The sequence below is a fragment of the Vanellus vanellus genome (assembly GCF_965231255.1).
Source record: "Vanellus vanellus genome assembly, chromosome: Z".
Taxonomy (NCBI): Eukaryota; Metazoa; Chordata; class Aves; order Charadriiformes; family Charadriidae; genus Vanellus; species Vanellus vanellus.
The window spans coordinates 65,064,734-65,084,861 of NC_138908.1; the positions used below are offsets into that span (position 1 = coordinate 65,064,734).

Sequence of the window (20,128 nt, forward strand, 5' to 3'; positions counted from 1 at the left end):
AACTCTGTAGCATCAAGGTCAGTTACCTGTGCGATCTGGTAGTTTAAGTAATTTCAGAAACACTGAACAACCGAAACTACGTTTGTATGAACATCATTAAGTAGACTGGGAAGAAATATGAATCATATCAGTCCTACGGCTGATCCTAGAAGGTCTTTGCAGGTAGCATCTCTAAAATCCTAAACTTTACCTGGTTGTGATGCCCCTTTCAAATACCTTACTGATGCCCAGGTAGGTTAGAACTCTTCCAGTTCCTTTGTCTGAAAAAATGAAAGAAGACTATTAGAGTAAAATGGAATGATCTACCACTGATATACCCATGATATCATATATATCAGTTATATACCCAGTATCCCATTTTCTGTGTACTTGCTTGCCTTTAAACAATCTTTCATTCAAAGTAAATGATAAATCACTGCATACTATAATGAAGACTGATGTGCCTCTTCTATGCACAGATATTTTTAGGTCTAAAAGTTGGTACAGTCTTTAGAAATGCAGAGCATAAAGAAGGAAGCCTGCTAGCATCACTGTGAGCGCCCATAGAAGTGGTACAGAACAGCTCTTAGCATAATTTGTTAATACAGGGAATATCGTTCTCTAACTCACAGAATGTTTGAGGTTGGAAGGGACCTCTGGAGATCATCTTGTCCAACCCCCCCTGCTCAAGTAGGGCCACCTAGACCCTGTTACCCAGGACCATGTCCAGACAGCTTTTTAATATCTTGAAGGATGGAGACTCCATCTGCTACTAGTTAATAATAGTCTAAGCATTATGGCTGTACTTAAAATTAATGATACCTGCATGTTAAATTACAGTGCAGTGAGCTGCCATGGAAACTGTTGTTCTTCATCTCCTTGCTGTCTGAATTTCATGCTTGTATAATCCCATCTGTTCTTCTTAGCTGAAGAAACTACTTCTGTAGACAACTTTTAAATTATTATTATACACGTTATTTTTCTTTGAACAAAAGAAAAATGTGTCAGTTTGCTGTATTGTTCAACTGGTTTTGTTCTGTAAGGAATTACGAATGAAATGCCATATTAGTGAGCTTTTATATCAAAGAAAAATCTTCTAAAATAATATATATATAATAATATATATATTATAATAATATATTAATATAATAATATATATTAATAATATATATATATTATAATAATATATATAAAATAATATATATATAATAATATATAATGCAAGCTTCTGATTTTTTTCTTTTTGTTAATTTAGCAGACAGATGCGTTTGCTTATATTCTGAATCTCCTGTTATTTACACAGGGATTTCTTAATATTCCACTGTCATAAAACAGATAATTCATTCCTAGAACTATACCTCAAACTGTGTCTAGTTTTATTCAGTTTAAGATAACAGATATTTTTTGGAATCAGTTCTATAAAAAGTTGTCAGCTTTATAGCCTGAAACCTGTAGAAAAGCGGTTTCTTTCAGCAGCTTTTCTCACTGTAAATCAGGACCTCAAGAAACCTAGAAATGGCTCAGTGAATCTTAAAGTGTATGTTGTTCTACATGCAGAACAACAGTTTTTTACCCCACTTTTAGCCAGCATTTCACACAAGAAGTAGGGCACCAAAGTCAAGGCAAAAAAGGTATTAAATGGTCCTTGTCTCTACCTGAAAAGGTAGTGTATTCCAGCCCTTTGAAAATGAATCTGACTTAGAGCAGAAAGGAAAGGAGTGAGCAGGAAAGAATGGACGAGTGGGAGAGGATATTCAGTTGAAGCATCTATCATACCATGTCTGTGACATTGATAGGTTGTTCATTATCACAGTACGTCACTTCTGATTGGAATATCTAGGCACTGTCTTATTACTAACAAATAATAGTATCCATGTGACAAGTTACAGAGCCATACATATATTTTGCCATATACTACTGCCCTTTAGCTACCTTCTTGAGACATTGCTTACTGCTGCATCATCCTTAGATCTATCAACATTGCCACCCTCATAAGAAGCTTGAACAACTTGAACTTGAAAACTTGAACTTTTCAAGGCCTTTATATCCAGCCTTTTATACAGCACTGGCATGTTATAATCTTGAACAAAATAATTCCAGTCTAAAGATTCAAGCACTGCTAAGCTTCTGGTTGTGATGGTATTTAGTCAGAATTGTGAAAAAGTGCCAACTACTTTCTGGTACGAATTTTGCCTCGTGTAGCTTAGCAAACTGTATTGACAATACCATTTTAATATAATGAAAGAAAGAGCTTTTTTTTTTTTTCCATTCAAGGTTCCCAGAAATATAATGTATTAAAATCCCTATAGTAATATATACATAAACATTTTAATACGTGTATTTATATGATTTTCTGACACAAGAATGAAAATGAAAACACAAGTGAACTCAAGAAGTGAAGAGTTGACTGCTGTTTCCATTGAAACCAATGGCAAACCTTGGTACTTTTCTCTGGAATGCAAGTTCTGAAGTTTTGTTTTCATACTTAAAACAATACGTCATACAAATTAAACAATTATGGAACTCTTTTATATGCTAATGCACTTGTTAAGCATCAATATAGTTACACATTTTTTTAATCTTCAATGATAATTAACAAGAAATTCTGTATCTTTTCGGTCTGAGAAACAAAAACATTTTGTAAACATAGAGATTAAATAAAGTCCTTAGGAGAATGTAAACATGCTTTTATCAAATAGTAATTAAAGCGAACAGTGTCTTGCCCAGCAGAATGTAGTCATTCTCGGGTAACATCAGTTTTGCCATAAAACTTTTCATGCCTTGCAATAGTTGAGCTTTGAATTATTCTGCCCACTGTAAACGACTTCTTTTTTATTTTTCCAGATAATAAACCGGCAAAAAATAATCTAAGGATTTATTCAGAAAACCCTTATCAGACAAGCACATTTACTTTGCATTCATATTACCATTAGTCATGGCTTCCACTGAGTGAGTCAAAAATTCTAGAAGCATTTAGTAATGGAAGACACTTTTTTGTGTTTTTGTTTGTCTGGGTATTTTGTCTTGCACTTGCTTGGGAGACATACATTTTTTGTTAAATTGTACTGTTGCTTTTTATTTTTGGTGATTCAATATTATTGTAGGCAAGCTATTTCTTTACTTCACTTTCATTTCTGGGGACAGGGTGTAGTCCATCTTATTTAGTGGAATTTTGACTATAACTCCAAAGAAGTGTTTTTTAAGGGATGTTGTTTTCTTCTGATACTGGTAGCTGAAAGAAGATTTTTCTCAGACAGCAGCTTAGACACAGATAAAAGAACATGTCTTCAAACAGAACTAGAAAGTGGATGCACCTAAACTCAAAATTTTGATCCTCAAACTCTTGTGTATTTGCTAACACATTCTATAGATTATGGAACAGCATAGGAACATTGGGTTTTGACATTTTTTACAAGGTCCTTTCAACCTTGTCTCTTTTCTGTTATTTTTTGACAGAATGCTCCGTCACTGAGAAGAAGAGATTGAGCGCAAGTGATTTTTAAGCACTCAGCTAGGAAGGGGCTCTTGTTTCTAATTCTTGTATAAAAGTCATACATTTTACATTAAATATTTTGGGGAGAAAATACACGCAACATTCTCTGTAATTGGACCAGAGCTGAGGAGTCATGATCATGATGCTGAAGACCTCACATATTCGTTGTCATTCTTTTTTGGTCTCTAATTTGCATTTATGTACTTTTTGCAGTTCAGACAGAGAGACAGAGATCTTTCTTCTCTTACTTCCTCTAGTTATCTAGCACGCAGGTACAAAAGATTTGGGGTTAAAGTCCCTTCAATATGAGGATTGTTGAACCTGGCTATTCTGTATCAGGATTCTGAACACTGAACTACTGTAGAAATGGAGACAGTACCTTGATAGGAAAGCATAGATTAGGATAGGAAAGGAAAGGTTACATTTTAATGAAATTGATTTTACACCCATTTTGCAGTTCTGGGTTATAAACTCCAAATGGAGCACCCATCGCTTTGCAGTCCAGTTTAAGATCCTAAATCTAAGCAGAGATAAGATTTAGGATAAACCTGTCCTTTCTGTATTGACTAGTTTAGGTGGCTCCCACTGAGAAATTTTCTTAAAGATCTTGGTTTGAGATATATATACACACAGCTTTACATATGTATAGGGAGTATTGATACCTTACATAGTACTCTGGAACTGTTTTAAAATTTCTTTAAGTTAGGCAGAGATGCTTCAGGATTAAGCATACAACAGTAAAGTTTGGATCACTCAAGTAATTTTTTTGAAAGTGAAAGGGTTTTTCTTTTTTCCCCAGTTATATACTGACCTTTCTTGGACGTGTGGAAGGCCTTTGGTGTGCAGCCTCTTGAATATTGTTGCTTCAGTTCCACATAGTATTATTTTCCAGACAAAATTTTGTCTCTACAGCTGCTTTCATATGAAAGGCAGTTCCACGTTTGACAGGTTTAGCATAATCTGTATGTAAGGTTTATGCTATCAGAAACTGACTCTTGTCCAAATACTGCAGATATGTTTATGGGATAAAGGTTAATATGCCGACAGGGGATTCTAAAACTATACTTGCAAAGTCTCCTGGTCAGATGTTGAAGAGGGACTGATTTGGGGAAGGTCTTTAGTTTTAATTTTGTTAGCACCACAACGGATCTTTTCCCCATTCTGCAGTTGTCCTAATGTAAATGACAGTTAGTAGTCAGTAGCAAAAAGGAAGAAGGGGGGACAACCAATATGAAGAAAGAGGAGGAAAAGCAGAGGTCATGAAACCTGCTTCTTTTCAAATTACTTTTTCTAATGCTAATTCAAATTCAAATTAGAACGAGTAGAGGAGTGATGAAAGGAGGAAAAACAAAAACTAGGAAAACAGAATTAAGATGTAAATATGAGAGGAGAGAAAAGCATGCATTGCAGGAGAGGGTACAGTATTTCTATCTGAATAGTCTGGTTTCTATGAAGTCCAGTAAAGCATTTCCCTTCCCATACATGTCCATTGTAGCTCAGTAGTCTGTAAGTGAGATGGAGAAAGACTATGTACTATGATCGTATTAAGAACAGAGAGTTCTACTTTCAATTTCTGAAAAGCACACTCAAGTTTTTTTCATGGTAGCCCTACACGTGTCAGGCATTTCTACTTTGCATCAAAGTGCTTTTCTTAAACCTAACCTAAAGTCTTGTATATAAAAAAGTAAATAGTAACACCATAGCCTAAATACAAATAGCAAAGGAAATCTACTTTTATCAAGTTAAAACTTGTAAAAACTTAAACTTAATGAAGCAACCGTCAGTGAGCTTATTTGTGTGTCTAAACATTTTAAAATTATCATTATCCTCTTGGGAAAATAATGATTATTATTTAATTATACGACCATAACTGTATTATTCTCCTGTTTTCCATAAAAACATTTCTGACACTTTTATTGTCCGTTTACTGAGATTTTAATTATTTATTGATATAAATATTTTTTAGTGCACGCCAAAGTGTGGCCCAGGATTCAAACACCGAATTGTTCTGTGCAAAAGCAGCGATCTTTTAAAAACTTTTCCAGCCACGCAATGCCAAGAAGAAAGCAAACCGCCGGTCCGCATCCGCTGTAGTTTAGGCCGATGTCCTCCTCCTCGCTGGGTGACTGGAGACTGGGGACAGGTAAGATAGTTCATATAAGTATTGTGACTGAAACAATATTTTCTATTGGCTTCTGTCCTGTTTGTCTCAGATGATAGTTGTTTGTGGAAATATGAAGGGTTTGCTGACAGCAATCTAGTTTCTACTGGATGAGTTTCTGTATGCATCTTTTTAAAAATTAAATAGTCCTTATTACAGTCTTTTTGGAAGGCGATTTTGGGGTACAGCAATGTTGTGAGGTTTAGTGTTTGTAAAACACATTTAACTTCCTTGAGAAACATGATGGAAATAGAAAGCCAATTCCTATTTTAGTAAGAGAGAGATAAAAAATCTCCCCACCAAAAAAATTTTGAGTTCTATATGCTTTTACATAAAATACGCTGAATTACCAGATAGGGAGCTAAATTGTTACGGGACAAGCTGAATAATGCTGCCATTATGGAGTGTTTCTAAACACGATATACTGAGTTTCCTTTCTTCTTTATGTCTTTGCATCTCAATTATGATCAATAACCTCTTTTTAAAATAGTAAATGGATGTTTCAGGTTCTAAGTTTGCTGGGTAATTTGCCACTAATGAAAATAAAACACTTTAGCTTAGCTAACCAGAGGACAGTCATTTGTGATATTAGAGTCTAATTGGCTTTTTTTTTTTATGGTAGTTGTACAGATATGCATTTATCTTAAATTGATACTGTACTAAAACCATTAAAAAAATTAAGAAATTAAAAATTGTTTTGAAACAGCAAACTATTTTTGTTTGAAAGATAGTTTCCTTTTTCATTAAAAAAAGTCCTCTAGCAGATTAAATTCTTGTTCTCTTTGGTTTCTGTTTTTTATTCTAAAGTGATTATTTCTCTCGTGAAAACGTGCACTTAAACTCAGACATCATATGTGAAATAGTGTAAATTATATTCTTATATGTCAAATCTGAACTGTTTAGGGAACCAACATTACATTGTGTTTTATTTTCTTTGAAAGACAAGTTCTTGCATATACTGTCAAAAAAGAAATATTCTAAATTATTTTATGAAAATTATTTTCTGTATTAGTCAAGTCACTTCAGATGCCTGTCTTCTTTAAAATTTGTGCATGTGTATTGTTCCTGATTGCTTTTCTGTTACCATGTTTTGTATTTAAAGATTGGATCCAAGTTGTTTTACTTTTTTATCTTTCTTATTTTTAGTGTTCTGCACAGTGTGGTCTTGGGCAACAGATGAGAACAGTACAGTGCCTCTCATACACCGGACAAGCATCCAGCGAGTGTCCAGAAACACTTAGACCTCCATCAATGCAGCAGTGTGAAAGTAAATGTGACAGTACTCCCATTTCCAACACAGAAGGTAAGTTTGCCATCTTAATATAATTTGTTCTGGAAAGAGCGAAGTGACATGGTCAGTATTATGGCATTAATTAATAAGTCTACATGACATCACTTCTCAGACTGTGAATGAATTTTTTACAATTATTTTCTAGTTAGTCATTGTAGTTCAAAGGTGAAGGCAATGAAAACCTGAATACAGGTTCTTTGTTTAAAAAACACCTTTAAAAATATATAGCCTAATTCATGGACAATATGCTATTGTTTTGTGTCATTAATTTAATTTTCCAGTCTCTTTATTGGCTCAATGGAAATGTCTATAACAGCAGGATACACTTCTCATCCACTGACCTTCTACCTGCTCTATCAGTGGTTACCATAACAATGTAGTAGCAAAAATAATTAATTGCATTTTCATTGAAAGACTGGGACCACAAATTTAATGCTACACAGTGCTATAAGCCTGTTGTTATACTTCGAACTACTTGTCAGCTTCTTCTAATGAACTTTTAATTTCTTGGATTTATAATGCCTGTTTGAAATAATTACAGTATTTTTTACATGATACAGTCTAGTTTAATCAGACTGTTAACTAGCTTCATCATAACATATTTTTTGCTAGAGTATATGTTAGATAATAATGTCAAAATAGGCTTATTAATGTTTATGAAAGGCTCTGGATCTGAACTCATAAATTGTTCAAGCCAACCTATTAGGAAATGCTGCCTTCAAAGTAGAAATGGAATGCTAGGCAGTAAAAAAAAAAGTTTCCTTATTCATTGTAAAAATTTAGAGTAGTTGTTCACCAGATGAGTATATTTCATTTTGTGCGGAAGGGGTAAAGGAATAAAACATTACCAAAACACATGTGTCCAAAAATCAAGAAAGATTGCACAGCAATGATAGTGCTTTTAAAACAGTTATTCCCTAAATTTTCAGTACTCGACCATAATGCCACTAACTCTTTTTAGCATAACTAATCTTTGTGCAGTGTATAATGGAGTATCTTTTACGTGGGTTCTCCAACTACATTGGAGTTCAATATCCTTTTTGTATGGAACAAAAAAAGGCAAATTTATGCTACAGTCTACTCTGATTTGGTGTTTATTCAATACCTTCTGTATCCATTCATGTTCATGCCATAGATTCAAAATTGTCATAAAAGTCTGTCAAATGGAGATGTCTGTGATGAAATGGGAGCATGCTAAAATCTTGCCAGAAATACACTCACTGTAGTTTACTGCTTGGAAGTTTTAATTTTAAATAAGGTCTTCTAATCCTATGTTGTAATTTGAAAAAATCTTCATAATAGAATTTTCTATTGGTTGTTTAAATTCCCATTTGTATGTTTAGTGCTCTCAAGTAATCTTGATGTGATGATTTTCAATCTAGGAAACTTTCTGCCCTTTAAAGCTCAAAGGCTAAATGATAGTTTATTTCCAAACAGAGATGTTGACTTTTTCCAAAGTGAGGGAGGTAATAAAGTAGTTATAAGTGGGTATGATTTAGTCCCAGTCGCATCTTAATTTCAAGATGACAAGGTCATATTATTAGTAGTCATAATGTTAGTATTATTATTCTTCAGTATTATCAGGAAAATATTCTAATCTCCTATAGATGAATACAATCAGGAGATTTCTGTGTGTGATCTATGTATACTATGTGGCTGTGGACATTTTTACAGTGGAACTCTGTAGGGTGACTATGAAATGTAAGCTTGTTGGTAATAGTGTTTTTCAGGGACTTACACCTTCATTGGAAAATTTTTGGGATCCACAAATAGAAAATATTGAAAATCACTTACATAGTATTCCAGATGGACTTCAGCTCTTTGGCCTGCACTCTGAATGGGCCAGGTGTGAGCCAGTGCCTTACTGACAGCCATGCAGCCTCATTAGCGTGGTTAGTAAGAACTGAGGGGGAAAAGATACAGCAAGATCTCTTCCAATACATACAGTTTCCAACACGTTGCCGCTTAGCATCCCATTTTTGCTTATGCCCTGCGTTTAAGGTATTTACTGGAAACCACCAATTATTAGTAAGTGATTAAGTGGCTCAAAGGTAAATGAAGTCTGAAAGTTCATTCAACAATTCAAAATACCTGCATTCTTTCAGAAGAACCTTGCTGCAATCCATAAATTCTAAGGGTACCCTATCCCAAAATTAGATGAAAATTTTGCCTTCAAGGTATTTTTTAGTGCTTTTGCAAGTATTTCCTAAATATATGTTCTAATTTATACACATTTCAGAGCTGCTATTAAATAGTGACTATAAGAAGCACAAACTAAGGATCTGCAGAATAATGTGCATGTATTGCACATTTTCTGCCTTAAAAAAATCCTCTTAGACAAGAGAGGAGGTGACATCTCTTGTCTTAGTAAAGTGTTAGCCTTTAAACAGAGAGGCGTATCTTTTTCAGCATACTAGAGATGATGGAAAGCTTGTAAGATTTCAAGAACTAACTAATCCTAAAGAGCACAACTGTTTTTGGAAAGATAATACTTTCTAAGAAAGAAATATTTCAGTTCTGGTATTTCCTTGTGAATGTATTTGTGAGAGAAGCATACTGTGCCTGTGCACTTGCTTCTGTCTCTCTCCAGCTGCAGTGGGATGTGAACTGTGTATCAGTATTTGTTTTTCAAGGAAGGAGTCGGGTGTCTCAGAGGGAGGGTTCTGCCCCTCGGGTGTGCATGCACATAGCGGAGCACACCTGCTCGCATGTGGAGACGTTGTCCACATGCCACCTAGAAGCACTGCCTCATGCTTTGAGCCCCACTGTGGGACAAAAGCAACTTCAGCAACAGGTCATTGGTTTGCCGCAGGGTCAGACTACCTGAGGGGATACCTTTCCTATTTCAAACCCCAGCAAACCTCCTGATTCCCTTCACTTGCCAAACTCTGTTACTCACAGCCTGTGGAACCCATTCAGCAATTTCTGGGCAATTTAATTTTGCTAACCCGGGATAAGAACATACATGTTTTTGAGGAAGCTTGAGCCACTCTGCAGTATAACGATCATGTTGGTAAAGTTCAGAAGCACTTTCTTAGGGAAAGTACGGGTCGTTTACATAAAATAAGAGGGATACAGAAACGGTAAAAGAAAGTTACCGTATATCTTGTCACACTTTATATCTGCTTTAGCTCTTCGTTTTCTTCATTGATGATTTAGAATACTGTAGATGGGATCTTGATGGGCTGCCACTGATGAGGGTAACATTGCATTTGCTGGTGGGAGTGAACTACAGGAAGCATGTACCACATGATTTGAAATATATTCAGAATTATTTTATTCTCTTAAATACATATATGTCTGCTGAATCTAGACTGCTAAAGGCCATGTGAAACTTCACCTGAAAAAATATTTTATCTATTTTTATGTCATTTCATTTTTCCTTGTATTTTGTATGACATGTCTTTGCAGTCTCTTTAGCTGAAGGCACAGTGACATTCTGTGATTTTATTACTGTAATATCATGGTATTGTCTGATCTAGCCACAAAGTTCAGGAAGGAAGAGTTTAATGCATGTAGCTTACTGAAACTTATTAACAGTAGTTACTAGGAACAAAACGGGCTCTGCTAAACTTCTTCCAGTCACCACGGTCCTATGAAGAATAGGCTACTTCATCAGCCACCGTATCTATTTCAAAATTGATTTTTAAAACAGAAGTTGTGGGCAACTTCCAGAATATTGTCTCACTGCTCTCCAAATAGCATTGGCTGAGCAAGTTCCAGTTTTAGTCAAGAGGAAGAATAACTTAAAGAAACATGAAATAGGATAATTTCAAATTGTACTTTTAGCAAAAATACAGTTAGTGGCTGTACCTGCATTTAACTAAATACAATGTGTATGAAGGTTATTTTTGGGATTGAGTGAACTTTTTACATCTCATCAAGGTCAAGTGAACCTTTTTATTCCTCACTTCATTTATAATTCACCATCTGTCTCTCACAAGCACAAGGACCTGAAATATTTCTGGAAGATATTTGACCTCTTTTGGAAAGAGTTTTTGAAACCCAGTGAAACACAGTGACCGTGTACAGTTGCTGCTAGACACATATGTCTGTTTCAACCAGCTACCCCCAGTGTCTTTTCTCCTGGCATCCAACTCTGTTTCCAAATTGAGAATTAAAAAATTAGAAAAGTAGTACAAAAAATGGCTAGGTGAAGTAAAAATATTACAATGAAAGTACTGTGTCTGTGTCAATGAAATGAAAGTTTAAATCATTTCATGACCTCTACTTATCTAGCTAAAAGCATGCATATTGCCAGTATGCATATTCCTATTATCAATAGGAATACCATTCAGTATAACTCTGAAGTTCAGTCTCACTAATGGTTTCGTAGGTTCAAATACTAAAAATCCTCATCTGCACTTAATTTGCTATTACAGTGTGCTTGCAGCATGAACGCGCGCTCCATAACTACCTGTTCCAGAGCAAAAATAATGTACTAGGAGATTGTCTGTAGAAGGAAGGCAAATGGGACTAGCTGGATGATTGTACATGTTGGTTGTGTTTGTTTCACTATTACTTTTTTTTTTTCTTCCCTGTTTGGTGTGTCTGTTGTCCCTTTTCATATTTGGTTTACAGACATCTCGGAGTCAAGGACTGTTGTTCTGTCAGGCCTTGGAGCAACAGCATCCTGGCCTCCAGTCTTCACTTCTAGTTATCAAATCAATACAAAATACAATACTGGTCAGAGTAGTGCTAGTTCATTTCCTTTTTATTCACATTTTCTTTATAGCTGTTGTACTTTGAGAAAAATTGTAGGAGGAAGCCAATATCAAATGCAACCTTAAAAGTGTAAAAGCTCACTGCATTCTATTGAAACAAATAAGTTTCTGAGAAATGAATGTAATTTCATTCTTCCCATCACTTAATTTTTGCAATTCAAACTTTGGGGGTTTACTTTTTCTCTTATACATCTCTGCCAGCTTCCTACAAGCTCCTTGCCGAAGTCCTATTTTAATACCAGTCTGGAAGGAACTGTGCAAATGCATTTAACTGAAAGTCCCCTATCGAGCATCTATCACAATATTCACTCCAGTGCAAAGGAAATCTGCAGCAGCAACATTTGAGCTGTAGAACTTGAGTGTACCCCTGAGCTCTCAGATACAGCTGCACGTTCAGCTATATCAGAATGGGAACTGGGCATGGATCAAACTATTTGATTCCCTGTTCCCACCTTCTTTCGACACAAAGGAAACTGAGCCAGAGGAGAACCACAATATATTCCAGCAGTGCTCCTGTAATATACTCCCTCGAGTCCCTTTAGATACAACCTGTGTGGGACAGAAGAGAAGGAATCCTTCCTCTGCGTGGTTGAGCTCTTATTCTCCCTTCCTGGGAGAATAATTCCTGCCAGTATGACAAGGGTGGCTGAGGCAGTAAGCCCAGTACATACGGAAAACACAACTATGAAAAAAAGCTCTTACATGTCTATTACAGGCATAAAAAATGTCTTTTCCTCCTGCATGGCAGAAATAGTGGATGTGTGGAACCAAGCCTAAAGTATAATCCGCCATTCAGTCCGGTCACTGAACTCACACTGTTGGTGCCTTTTTTCATAACACTCGTCACTTTCTCTATCCCTGTTAGCTGCAATGCACGTTCTATTTCGAGGATTCTTACAAATGCAGAGGCATGGTACCAAATAGTGCGAATCATGTTAGATTTTGGATAACCTTTCATGGATGGATAAAATAACTCCTGAGAAAGAAGCTATAAAAGTAAAAAGTATTGTAAGGAAAATGACTCACATTTCCTAGCTGTCTGAAGTGATCATTTAACCCAATAAATGATAATTCTTCCAATACAAAGTGGGCATACTTCTAAATGCCTGGGAGAGGAGCCCTGCAAACATTTTTATGCCTTTTTAAAATACATTACGTGCACTAGTCTGGACTAGAAAAAGTAGTTACAAAGAGGGCAAGGTGGATGGATAGAGAAGCAGCATGTTAAATGTCAAATTTTCTTTGTACTTTAATTTTTATTTCTGATTTTTTCTCTTTAATGCTCTTAATTGTTAGAGTGCAAAGATGTGAACAAAGTGGCATATTGCCCACTGGTGCTGAAGTTCAAGTTCTGCAGTCGAGCATACTTCAGACAGATGTGCTGCAAGACCTGCCAAGGACATTGACCCACAGAAAGCACAAGAATGTGCCTTGTTATTATTGTTGTGGAAGAGTGTCCATCGAAGAGAGCCACACAGCGGAATGAGATTGACGTCCTTGCAAATGCATTACCCTGTGGAAAACGTAACCACTGGTCAGCCTCAGCTGACAGGATTTCAATATTATTTTAACTTCTGTGAAGTGGGATTTATTAATCCAAAGTGCTGGACACAGTATAAGGAGGGCATGCCAAATTGGAAAGATCCACACAACACATATAGAATAGCTTACTGTGGAACATTTGTGTTCTTTTGACTAAATCCAATAGTCTGTTTACCTCCTTGGACCATTAAAATAATTTTTATTATGGACTTAGCAATGACACTGAATCCATTTCTATTTAAAACTGTTTAAAATGTAGCTGTTGTGACTTGGTCTACTATGGAAGTAAAGAAGAATCAAAAAAATGTTAAGTCATAGCTTAAAAATGTTAACTATTTTATCTCACAACACAGCACCACAATTTAAATTATAAAATGAGCTTGGAAATGTTATTTAAGGAGCAGAAATTAAAAAAAAAATGTATTTTTCCTTCATTCCACCTAATTCCCTTTGGAGTAATCCGTATTTCCTGAACATTGCTGTGAGCCATATATAAAGCTATACTAAATAGAACAACCATGAGGGACTTAGTTTTAAGAGGTGCAACAGTTATTGCAGTGGTGCATGAAATACAAGTGTGCTATGAAACGAAATGAAATCCGTGTCGCAGGTTTATAGCCATCTTACCATTGTACAAGTGAAGCTGAGATTTCCACTGAAAGGGAACATATTCCAGTATCATGGAGGAGGCAGGCTCAACAGTGGTGAAGACTGTATTGCCAGCTCCTTCACTACTACTTTACAGGTTGCTTAAAACTTATACTTTGACTCCACCTCACTTTTGTTTACAACACAATCCACAAAGAAGAAATAACTTTGTGGGCATCCAGATCTGGTTTACATGTTACTTTTGGTTCTCCAAAACTAAAAAATTCCAGTGCAAAAGATAAGCCTACTGTGTAATTGCAACAATCTTTTGCAAAGCTGGAAGTTAAAATGGATTCCAGATGTTGCCTTCTTTGATACCACAACAGAAGGTCATTTGTTTATGAGAAAGAATACTTAAATGTGCAGTTCAGGAGACTGCATCCGAGTGGGCAAGTGTTGCAACCAAAGAATAAATGACTTATGGAGGTATCTATGTTCTGTTCACATGATAAGTCAAAAGCATGCTTGAGCCAAGATGTCTGTTGGACTATCAGGAGTAAGGCATACTGGAAAGGAGGTGGTTGAAATGAAGTCTGGCCGCTTTCACCTAAATGGGCAGGTACATATTTAAAGCTGGACCATATTTAAAGCTAGGGGCAGCTTTCAGCATGAGACTGGAACAAACTCATGCCTCTAGATAAGTAGGTAGATGCCTTAACTATTCTGCTGCCATACTCCACTTATTTCGTATTACCATATTTTTAATATTCACCAAATACTTTGCATTTTTAAATGTGAAACCAAACTACTTAGGCAAGACACATTCAAGAATTTACCATAAAAAAGTTAATTGTTATGCTCCTCTTCCCCTTCACTTTTCAATAACAGACTCAACAAGGAGATAAGGAAAGCAGGTACTTGTTTATATTAATATATTGTACTTGAACACTTGCATTTTGCAGCAGGTACTTGAATGTGCTTTTGTGTCCAACTATGCCTCCTTTGTTGTAGTGCAATTAAAATTATGTGAACAATAATGTGTTACAAATTCTAACTCAAATAGCACTTTTTTTTTTTAAAAAATACTCTTTTCAGTGAAAAATAATTTCAGAATACCATGAGATTGAAGTGTACCAGTGTATTTTGCCAATAACAAACCAAATGTGTTGCACACTATTTACTAATGTGAATTAGCATGGAACAATAGATATTGTTAATAGGACTCGTACTATGAAATCCCCCCAATATTTTGACAATCTCCCTGTTGGGTTTTGTGTACCCCATGTATTCGTGACCATCAAATTCCTGTCCTCTGCTACCTCTTGCCAATATTTCCACTTCCATATGCCTGTGACCAGTGGAATTCATTTTCAGTTCGCTTGTGTGTATTCACATATGCTTATCTGCCTCTCTCATCACCATGTAAACAACTCCTGTTCAAACTGACACCAGTAGCTAAAAACCTCCAATCTTTGGGAGTTGCACATAGGGATTAAGGGCAGTATGTAGTCCTTCTCTATTAAGTGAATCAACTTTCCATATCCTTTTGACAAAATACCTTGGTGCTAGCATGTCCTGGCTATGTAAAAAATATGATGAAAGGGAAAGGGGTTGCTACAGCATTCCCTAAGCAAGAGACCTCTTTGTTTCAGCGTCCAGTTTTCTCCAGGGCATGATTTTGTTTATCAGCTAATGTGTCTTTTCAGCTAACAAGAAAAGGGTTTTCTATGTATTCAATGGAAACCTTTTGGGTTTTTTTACCTCACTTAGGACATTAAAATTGTAAGGAGTGTTTGCAAAGACACATTTTGCTCTCTTACTGGTGCTAGAACACTAGGGAGTCCAATGTTTACTCTGCAACATAACAGCACTGAGGTTGGAATTTAAAGAACTCCCTGGAGCAACGTTGAATTGTATTGTTAAAGGGAACAAAACACAGAATGTATGTGGATTTACAAACTAAGCAACGCTTCAGACTAAGACCGAAAAATGAAACCTAATTCAAAGAAAAATAATTGGTTTCCACAGCACAGTTCATTGCTGCTGCTACACTGTAGCCGTCTATATAATCTAAGCTAAATAGTGTTATATTCCTAAATAGTAACAAAAGGACTATTTGTATAGGCTATAAGTACGACAGGCCTAGAATCAAATAGTAGAATACGAAATGCAGAAATCAATCTGGTGCCAGTACTTCCACTAAGCAATACTATCAGCTGAAGAAGATCAAAACAGAAAGAAAAATCTAGAGATTAACCCCTTAAGGTGTATACACCCAAAAATAGTCCATTTCGTTAGGAACTTTGTAATGGAGTGAATGTCACATAGATATCCTTAATAATACAGACTGAAATTACCTTTGTATTATTGTGATTAGTTGCTTATTATTTTATACTCAGTATTAATGTGGTACACTGTTACTTTATTATTATTATTTTTGCTTTTGTAAATTATATTCTAATTTATTGTCATGTTTCTTAACACTTGTTCTACATGCATTCTCCTGCTTGTAATGAAAACAAAAATATTGTAACACTTGATGCAGTGAAATTCCACACCAGGCACAGATTTGTTTTTAACATAGATAATTTAGTAAAATAAAACTGCAGCTTTTAAGAATGATTCCCATGGTACAGTTGTCTATTTCCTGACTTACAGCTGCTAGAATTCTGTATACTTAATATTTGCTTCATCAGATGCCTCAAAATATATATAAGATGTTTTCTTTCAGGTAACATCTATATGTTATGCTAGAATCCTGTCCTTGGCAGCAGCAATGTTTGTCATATATAAGCAAAACAATAAGGAAAAGGAAAAGTCAAGAACATGGTCATGTACATTATTAGATAATTTTTTAGCCTAAGCAATAATGTAGATCAAGAATGAAATTAATGGCAGCAAAAATATCCTGTACTTCTTGGAATGATTTCATTAACAGCCAGTCAATGATATCAATAACAATAAAATGTCCTTCTTGCATTAAGCTTTTAAGGTTTTATCTGAAGTTTATCTGAAGATATGATGTTTTTAAACGTAAAGAAGAAAGTAATTTCAGAAGACTTGGTGCTTAGGTCACTGTTGCTGAGACATGCTTCTTTTCTTACCTGGTACACTAAAAATACCTTGTATGGAAAGCTCTGATCAAGTCCTATGAAATATTTCTTGTTTCTTGGTTAAAATCTTATTTCTGGTTTAATGAAAACAATCACTCTACTATTATGAGTAGGATGTTAAAGAAAATACAGAGAACCTTAAATATTTTGATGAGGCATTTACTAATTTTGGTTATGCTTTTTTACTCTATTTACAAGTGAGGATTCAAAAAACAATTACCTGTTTTAAAGGTACAGCTATTTCTACCTGTGCTCTGTCACAAAGTTTTATTGCTCTGCATATCAGACATTAAAGACGGCGTAGTATTAGTAAATAACAGTCTTCCCTGTCATTCCAAAATTCTGTTGACTTTCCTCCCATACATTCACACTACAAGTTACTACCTGACAAGTTTCCCACTATTGTTCAGTTCTGAGTATTATTTTTTCCCCCTGGAGCGTTTGATTTTTGGATTATAATGACAAACTGGCTACACTGAAACAGATGCTGTTGTGTTTCTTTCTCTTTTCCTTCTCCTGCTACCTTAAACCTAACATCACCCATGCTGACTATAGAATTCCTGGCACACAGAATTCCCTCCAGTCATCTTAAAATGCACTCTTCCTGTGCTTGAACTTCCTTCTGGAGCTAACCCTGCTATTATTATTCCCTGCTACACTTTTCCAGGTTATTTCTTGAGGAAATGGACACCATTTTTACCTGAGATACTTGCTTTTCCTTTCTCTGATTTCCCTTGCTATACCCCACAACCGTTCCTTCGTCAGTAAACTCCCTGTTCTCTCTGAAGCTGTGATCTACAAGAAGGACTTCTAAATATCCTCTGTAGAATGCTGAACAGGCCTTGGTTGTTTTGCTGACTTTTTTATTATTATTATTTTTTATTACTAGGAACTAGGATCCAGGACTCTTCTGTGGAGGTTTACTGCAATAGACTTTGGATGAGTCCTGTGAGCCTCATCTGGAGTCAGTCAATCACCAATATGTGTCTTAAGAGAAGGCCATTACTAAGCTGAGGCTGTCATTCTGTGAGAAGTGACACCCTATCTGGCCGTCTTCCCTTCACCACAAACAACAATTAGGTGGAAGGGATGGATCATTGCTTCTGTGTGGTCCCTCCAATCTCTCTTCTAGACAGAATGGTGTAAGAGCATTCGCATGCAGTAATCAGTATGGAATCCCAAACAGATTTATAAGGGCTCAGTCAGCCACAAAACAACGTTCACTACAACACTAGCAACTTGGTAGTTTCCCAAGTATATCTGGCCCAGCTAAAGGGAGAGTTCATGTCCAGTTTAGGAAACCGAGCCACTCAGAATGCCTGCCGTATGGTGTGCATTTAAGGATACTGCGTCCCTTAAACTGGCATGTCACCTGAGGACCACATGTCATTTATTTTCTTCTATTTCTGCACAGGACTGATATTTTCATTGAGCTGGACAGGCTACAGGACACATAGTTTGTGCTCAGAGATCCTATGGCTGGCAGTCAGAAAATTACAGAAAACTAACCTGGAAAGGATGTAAGTATGTATTTCTGCATCAAGACTGGGAAGATGCCATTTCTATTAACAGAAAGGCCTTTTCAGAGAAGACCCAGCAAGATCACTAGATAAATAATCTCACTTCTTTAGTAATCCTGTCTGGAACAAATTCATGGGATCACAGCTTGAGATAGAAAAGGAAGTGTTTTGGAAGCTAGAAGTGAAGGCTGAGCCAGAGAATGCTCCAGGCTTCGGTCGATATGACCACCCAGAGGGATCAGATTTGGCCTGGCTGATAAGGGATAAGCCATGGCTTTTGGAAATTGGATTTCTTTAATGCTAAGCACATCAAAATCAGTGTATTGGTTTACTCTTCTCCCCACCCGCCCCTTGACATCAAAGTCTTTATAACTGTACACACTCTTGCAATGTTTATGACTTAACAAAATTATCGTTCATATTGTTTGAAAACCCATCTCGCAATATGATTTATCGTTTGCAGTGAAGGTCAATCTTCTGTATAGGATTCAAGATCTCCCTCCCCTTGGAAGCAGATTGGTACTGCATAACGCTTTGTGTGCAAGTAAGCTGAGGTAACAGTTCTGCACATGTGGGAATGTCTTCCATTTATGTCTTTATGGAAAGACACGGATGCTTGAGTTAACTGGAATTTCAGGAGACAAACTTAAGTTGAGAGTGCATTTTAGGTTATTATTGCTACATTTGTTCTGAGGTCATCTATGCTTTATAAAGCAAATAATTTTACAGAAGTGCAGTACACTCAGTAGGGTCACTGCTTTCTAACATCTTTGAATACTGATCAGAGACAGGGTCAGGGCCTTGCGCACACATGACAACGTGTGTTTGAAAAGTTTGCTGTCCATTTCCAAGATGCTCTCTTTCATTCCTCAGAATCCACACACTGGGACAGGACTTCTCTTCCCTCCATCACCTTCTCCCCTTCGGTGACTGCTTCTCCTCTTTCTCACTGCTTTCACATGTCTGTGGATCTCATATTTGGTGTACAGTACTGCTGTCTTTGGTCTGATATTTTAATGTGAATGTTATTAAGAGGTTTTACATCTGTAACTTAACAGTGTTGTGTGTTAAAAATGCTGGTTTTGTGAATTATTTATTGAAGTGTAAAGCAAATATAAAATCTAAATAAGAATTTAAAGAAACAAATGCTAGAGATGCATTAAATTATTAATTTATTTCAAATAAGATACTAGATATAGGTAGTATTTCACATTTTTTTCTACTGCAATAATTAAAGACCCCCTCAAGGTGCTTTTTCCTATTATGAAAACCACTGATTTAGAAGCAAATATAAACAGTGGGAGCTGAGACTCTCTTTTGATCTCTTGGATTCTCTTTCAAATTTAGCCTTTGCTATTGAAATGCACTATCAAAACAAGACCTTCCGCAGCAAAAAGGAATCTCAAACATCTCATTTGGCCTTTCTGGCTTGAAATTTCCTTAGAAGTTTATTTACTTAAGATAAGGTTTCATTGTTGAAAACATCCTGTCAATTAGCAGATAACTTTTGACTTCAGATGTGTTATTCTTCACAAGCATTTTGTCAAGGATAGGGCTGGTAACTGAGCTTCTAGGAAGGAGTGGAGGTATGGTGGCTATAATTACAATTATCAATTAACTATACCTTGCTCAGAGTCCTTGTGAAATAGAGTGCAGAACATCCTGTTTAAGTAAAAGGGGGAAAGAACTTAAGTTGAATTTTGCACCAGCCGCAAAG

General features: G+C 36.0%; 1 protein-coding gene across 1 annotated transcript in view; it reads left to right on the forward strand.

Annotated features, from left to right (window-relative positions):
- The window catches only part of ADAMTS6 (ADAM metallopeptidase with thrombospondin type 1 motif 6), a gene marked incomplete at both ends in the record, with an annotated part of 155,581 nt that extends 142,527 nt beyond the window's left edge, over positions 1-13,054 (forward strand). Inside the window, 3 exons of the mRNA XM_082497197.1 lie at positions 5,439-5,615; positions 6,780-6,936; positions 12,945-13,054. Of these exons, the coding sequence (XP_082353323.1) occupies positions 5,439-5,615; positions 6,780-6,936; positions 12,945-13,054 (444 nt within the window). The remainder of the gene's footprint in view (positions 1-5,438; positions 5,616-6,779; positions 6,937-12,944) is intronic.
- Positions 13,055-20,128: the final 7,074 nt, after the last annotated feature.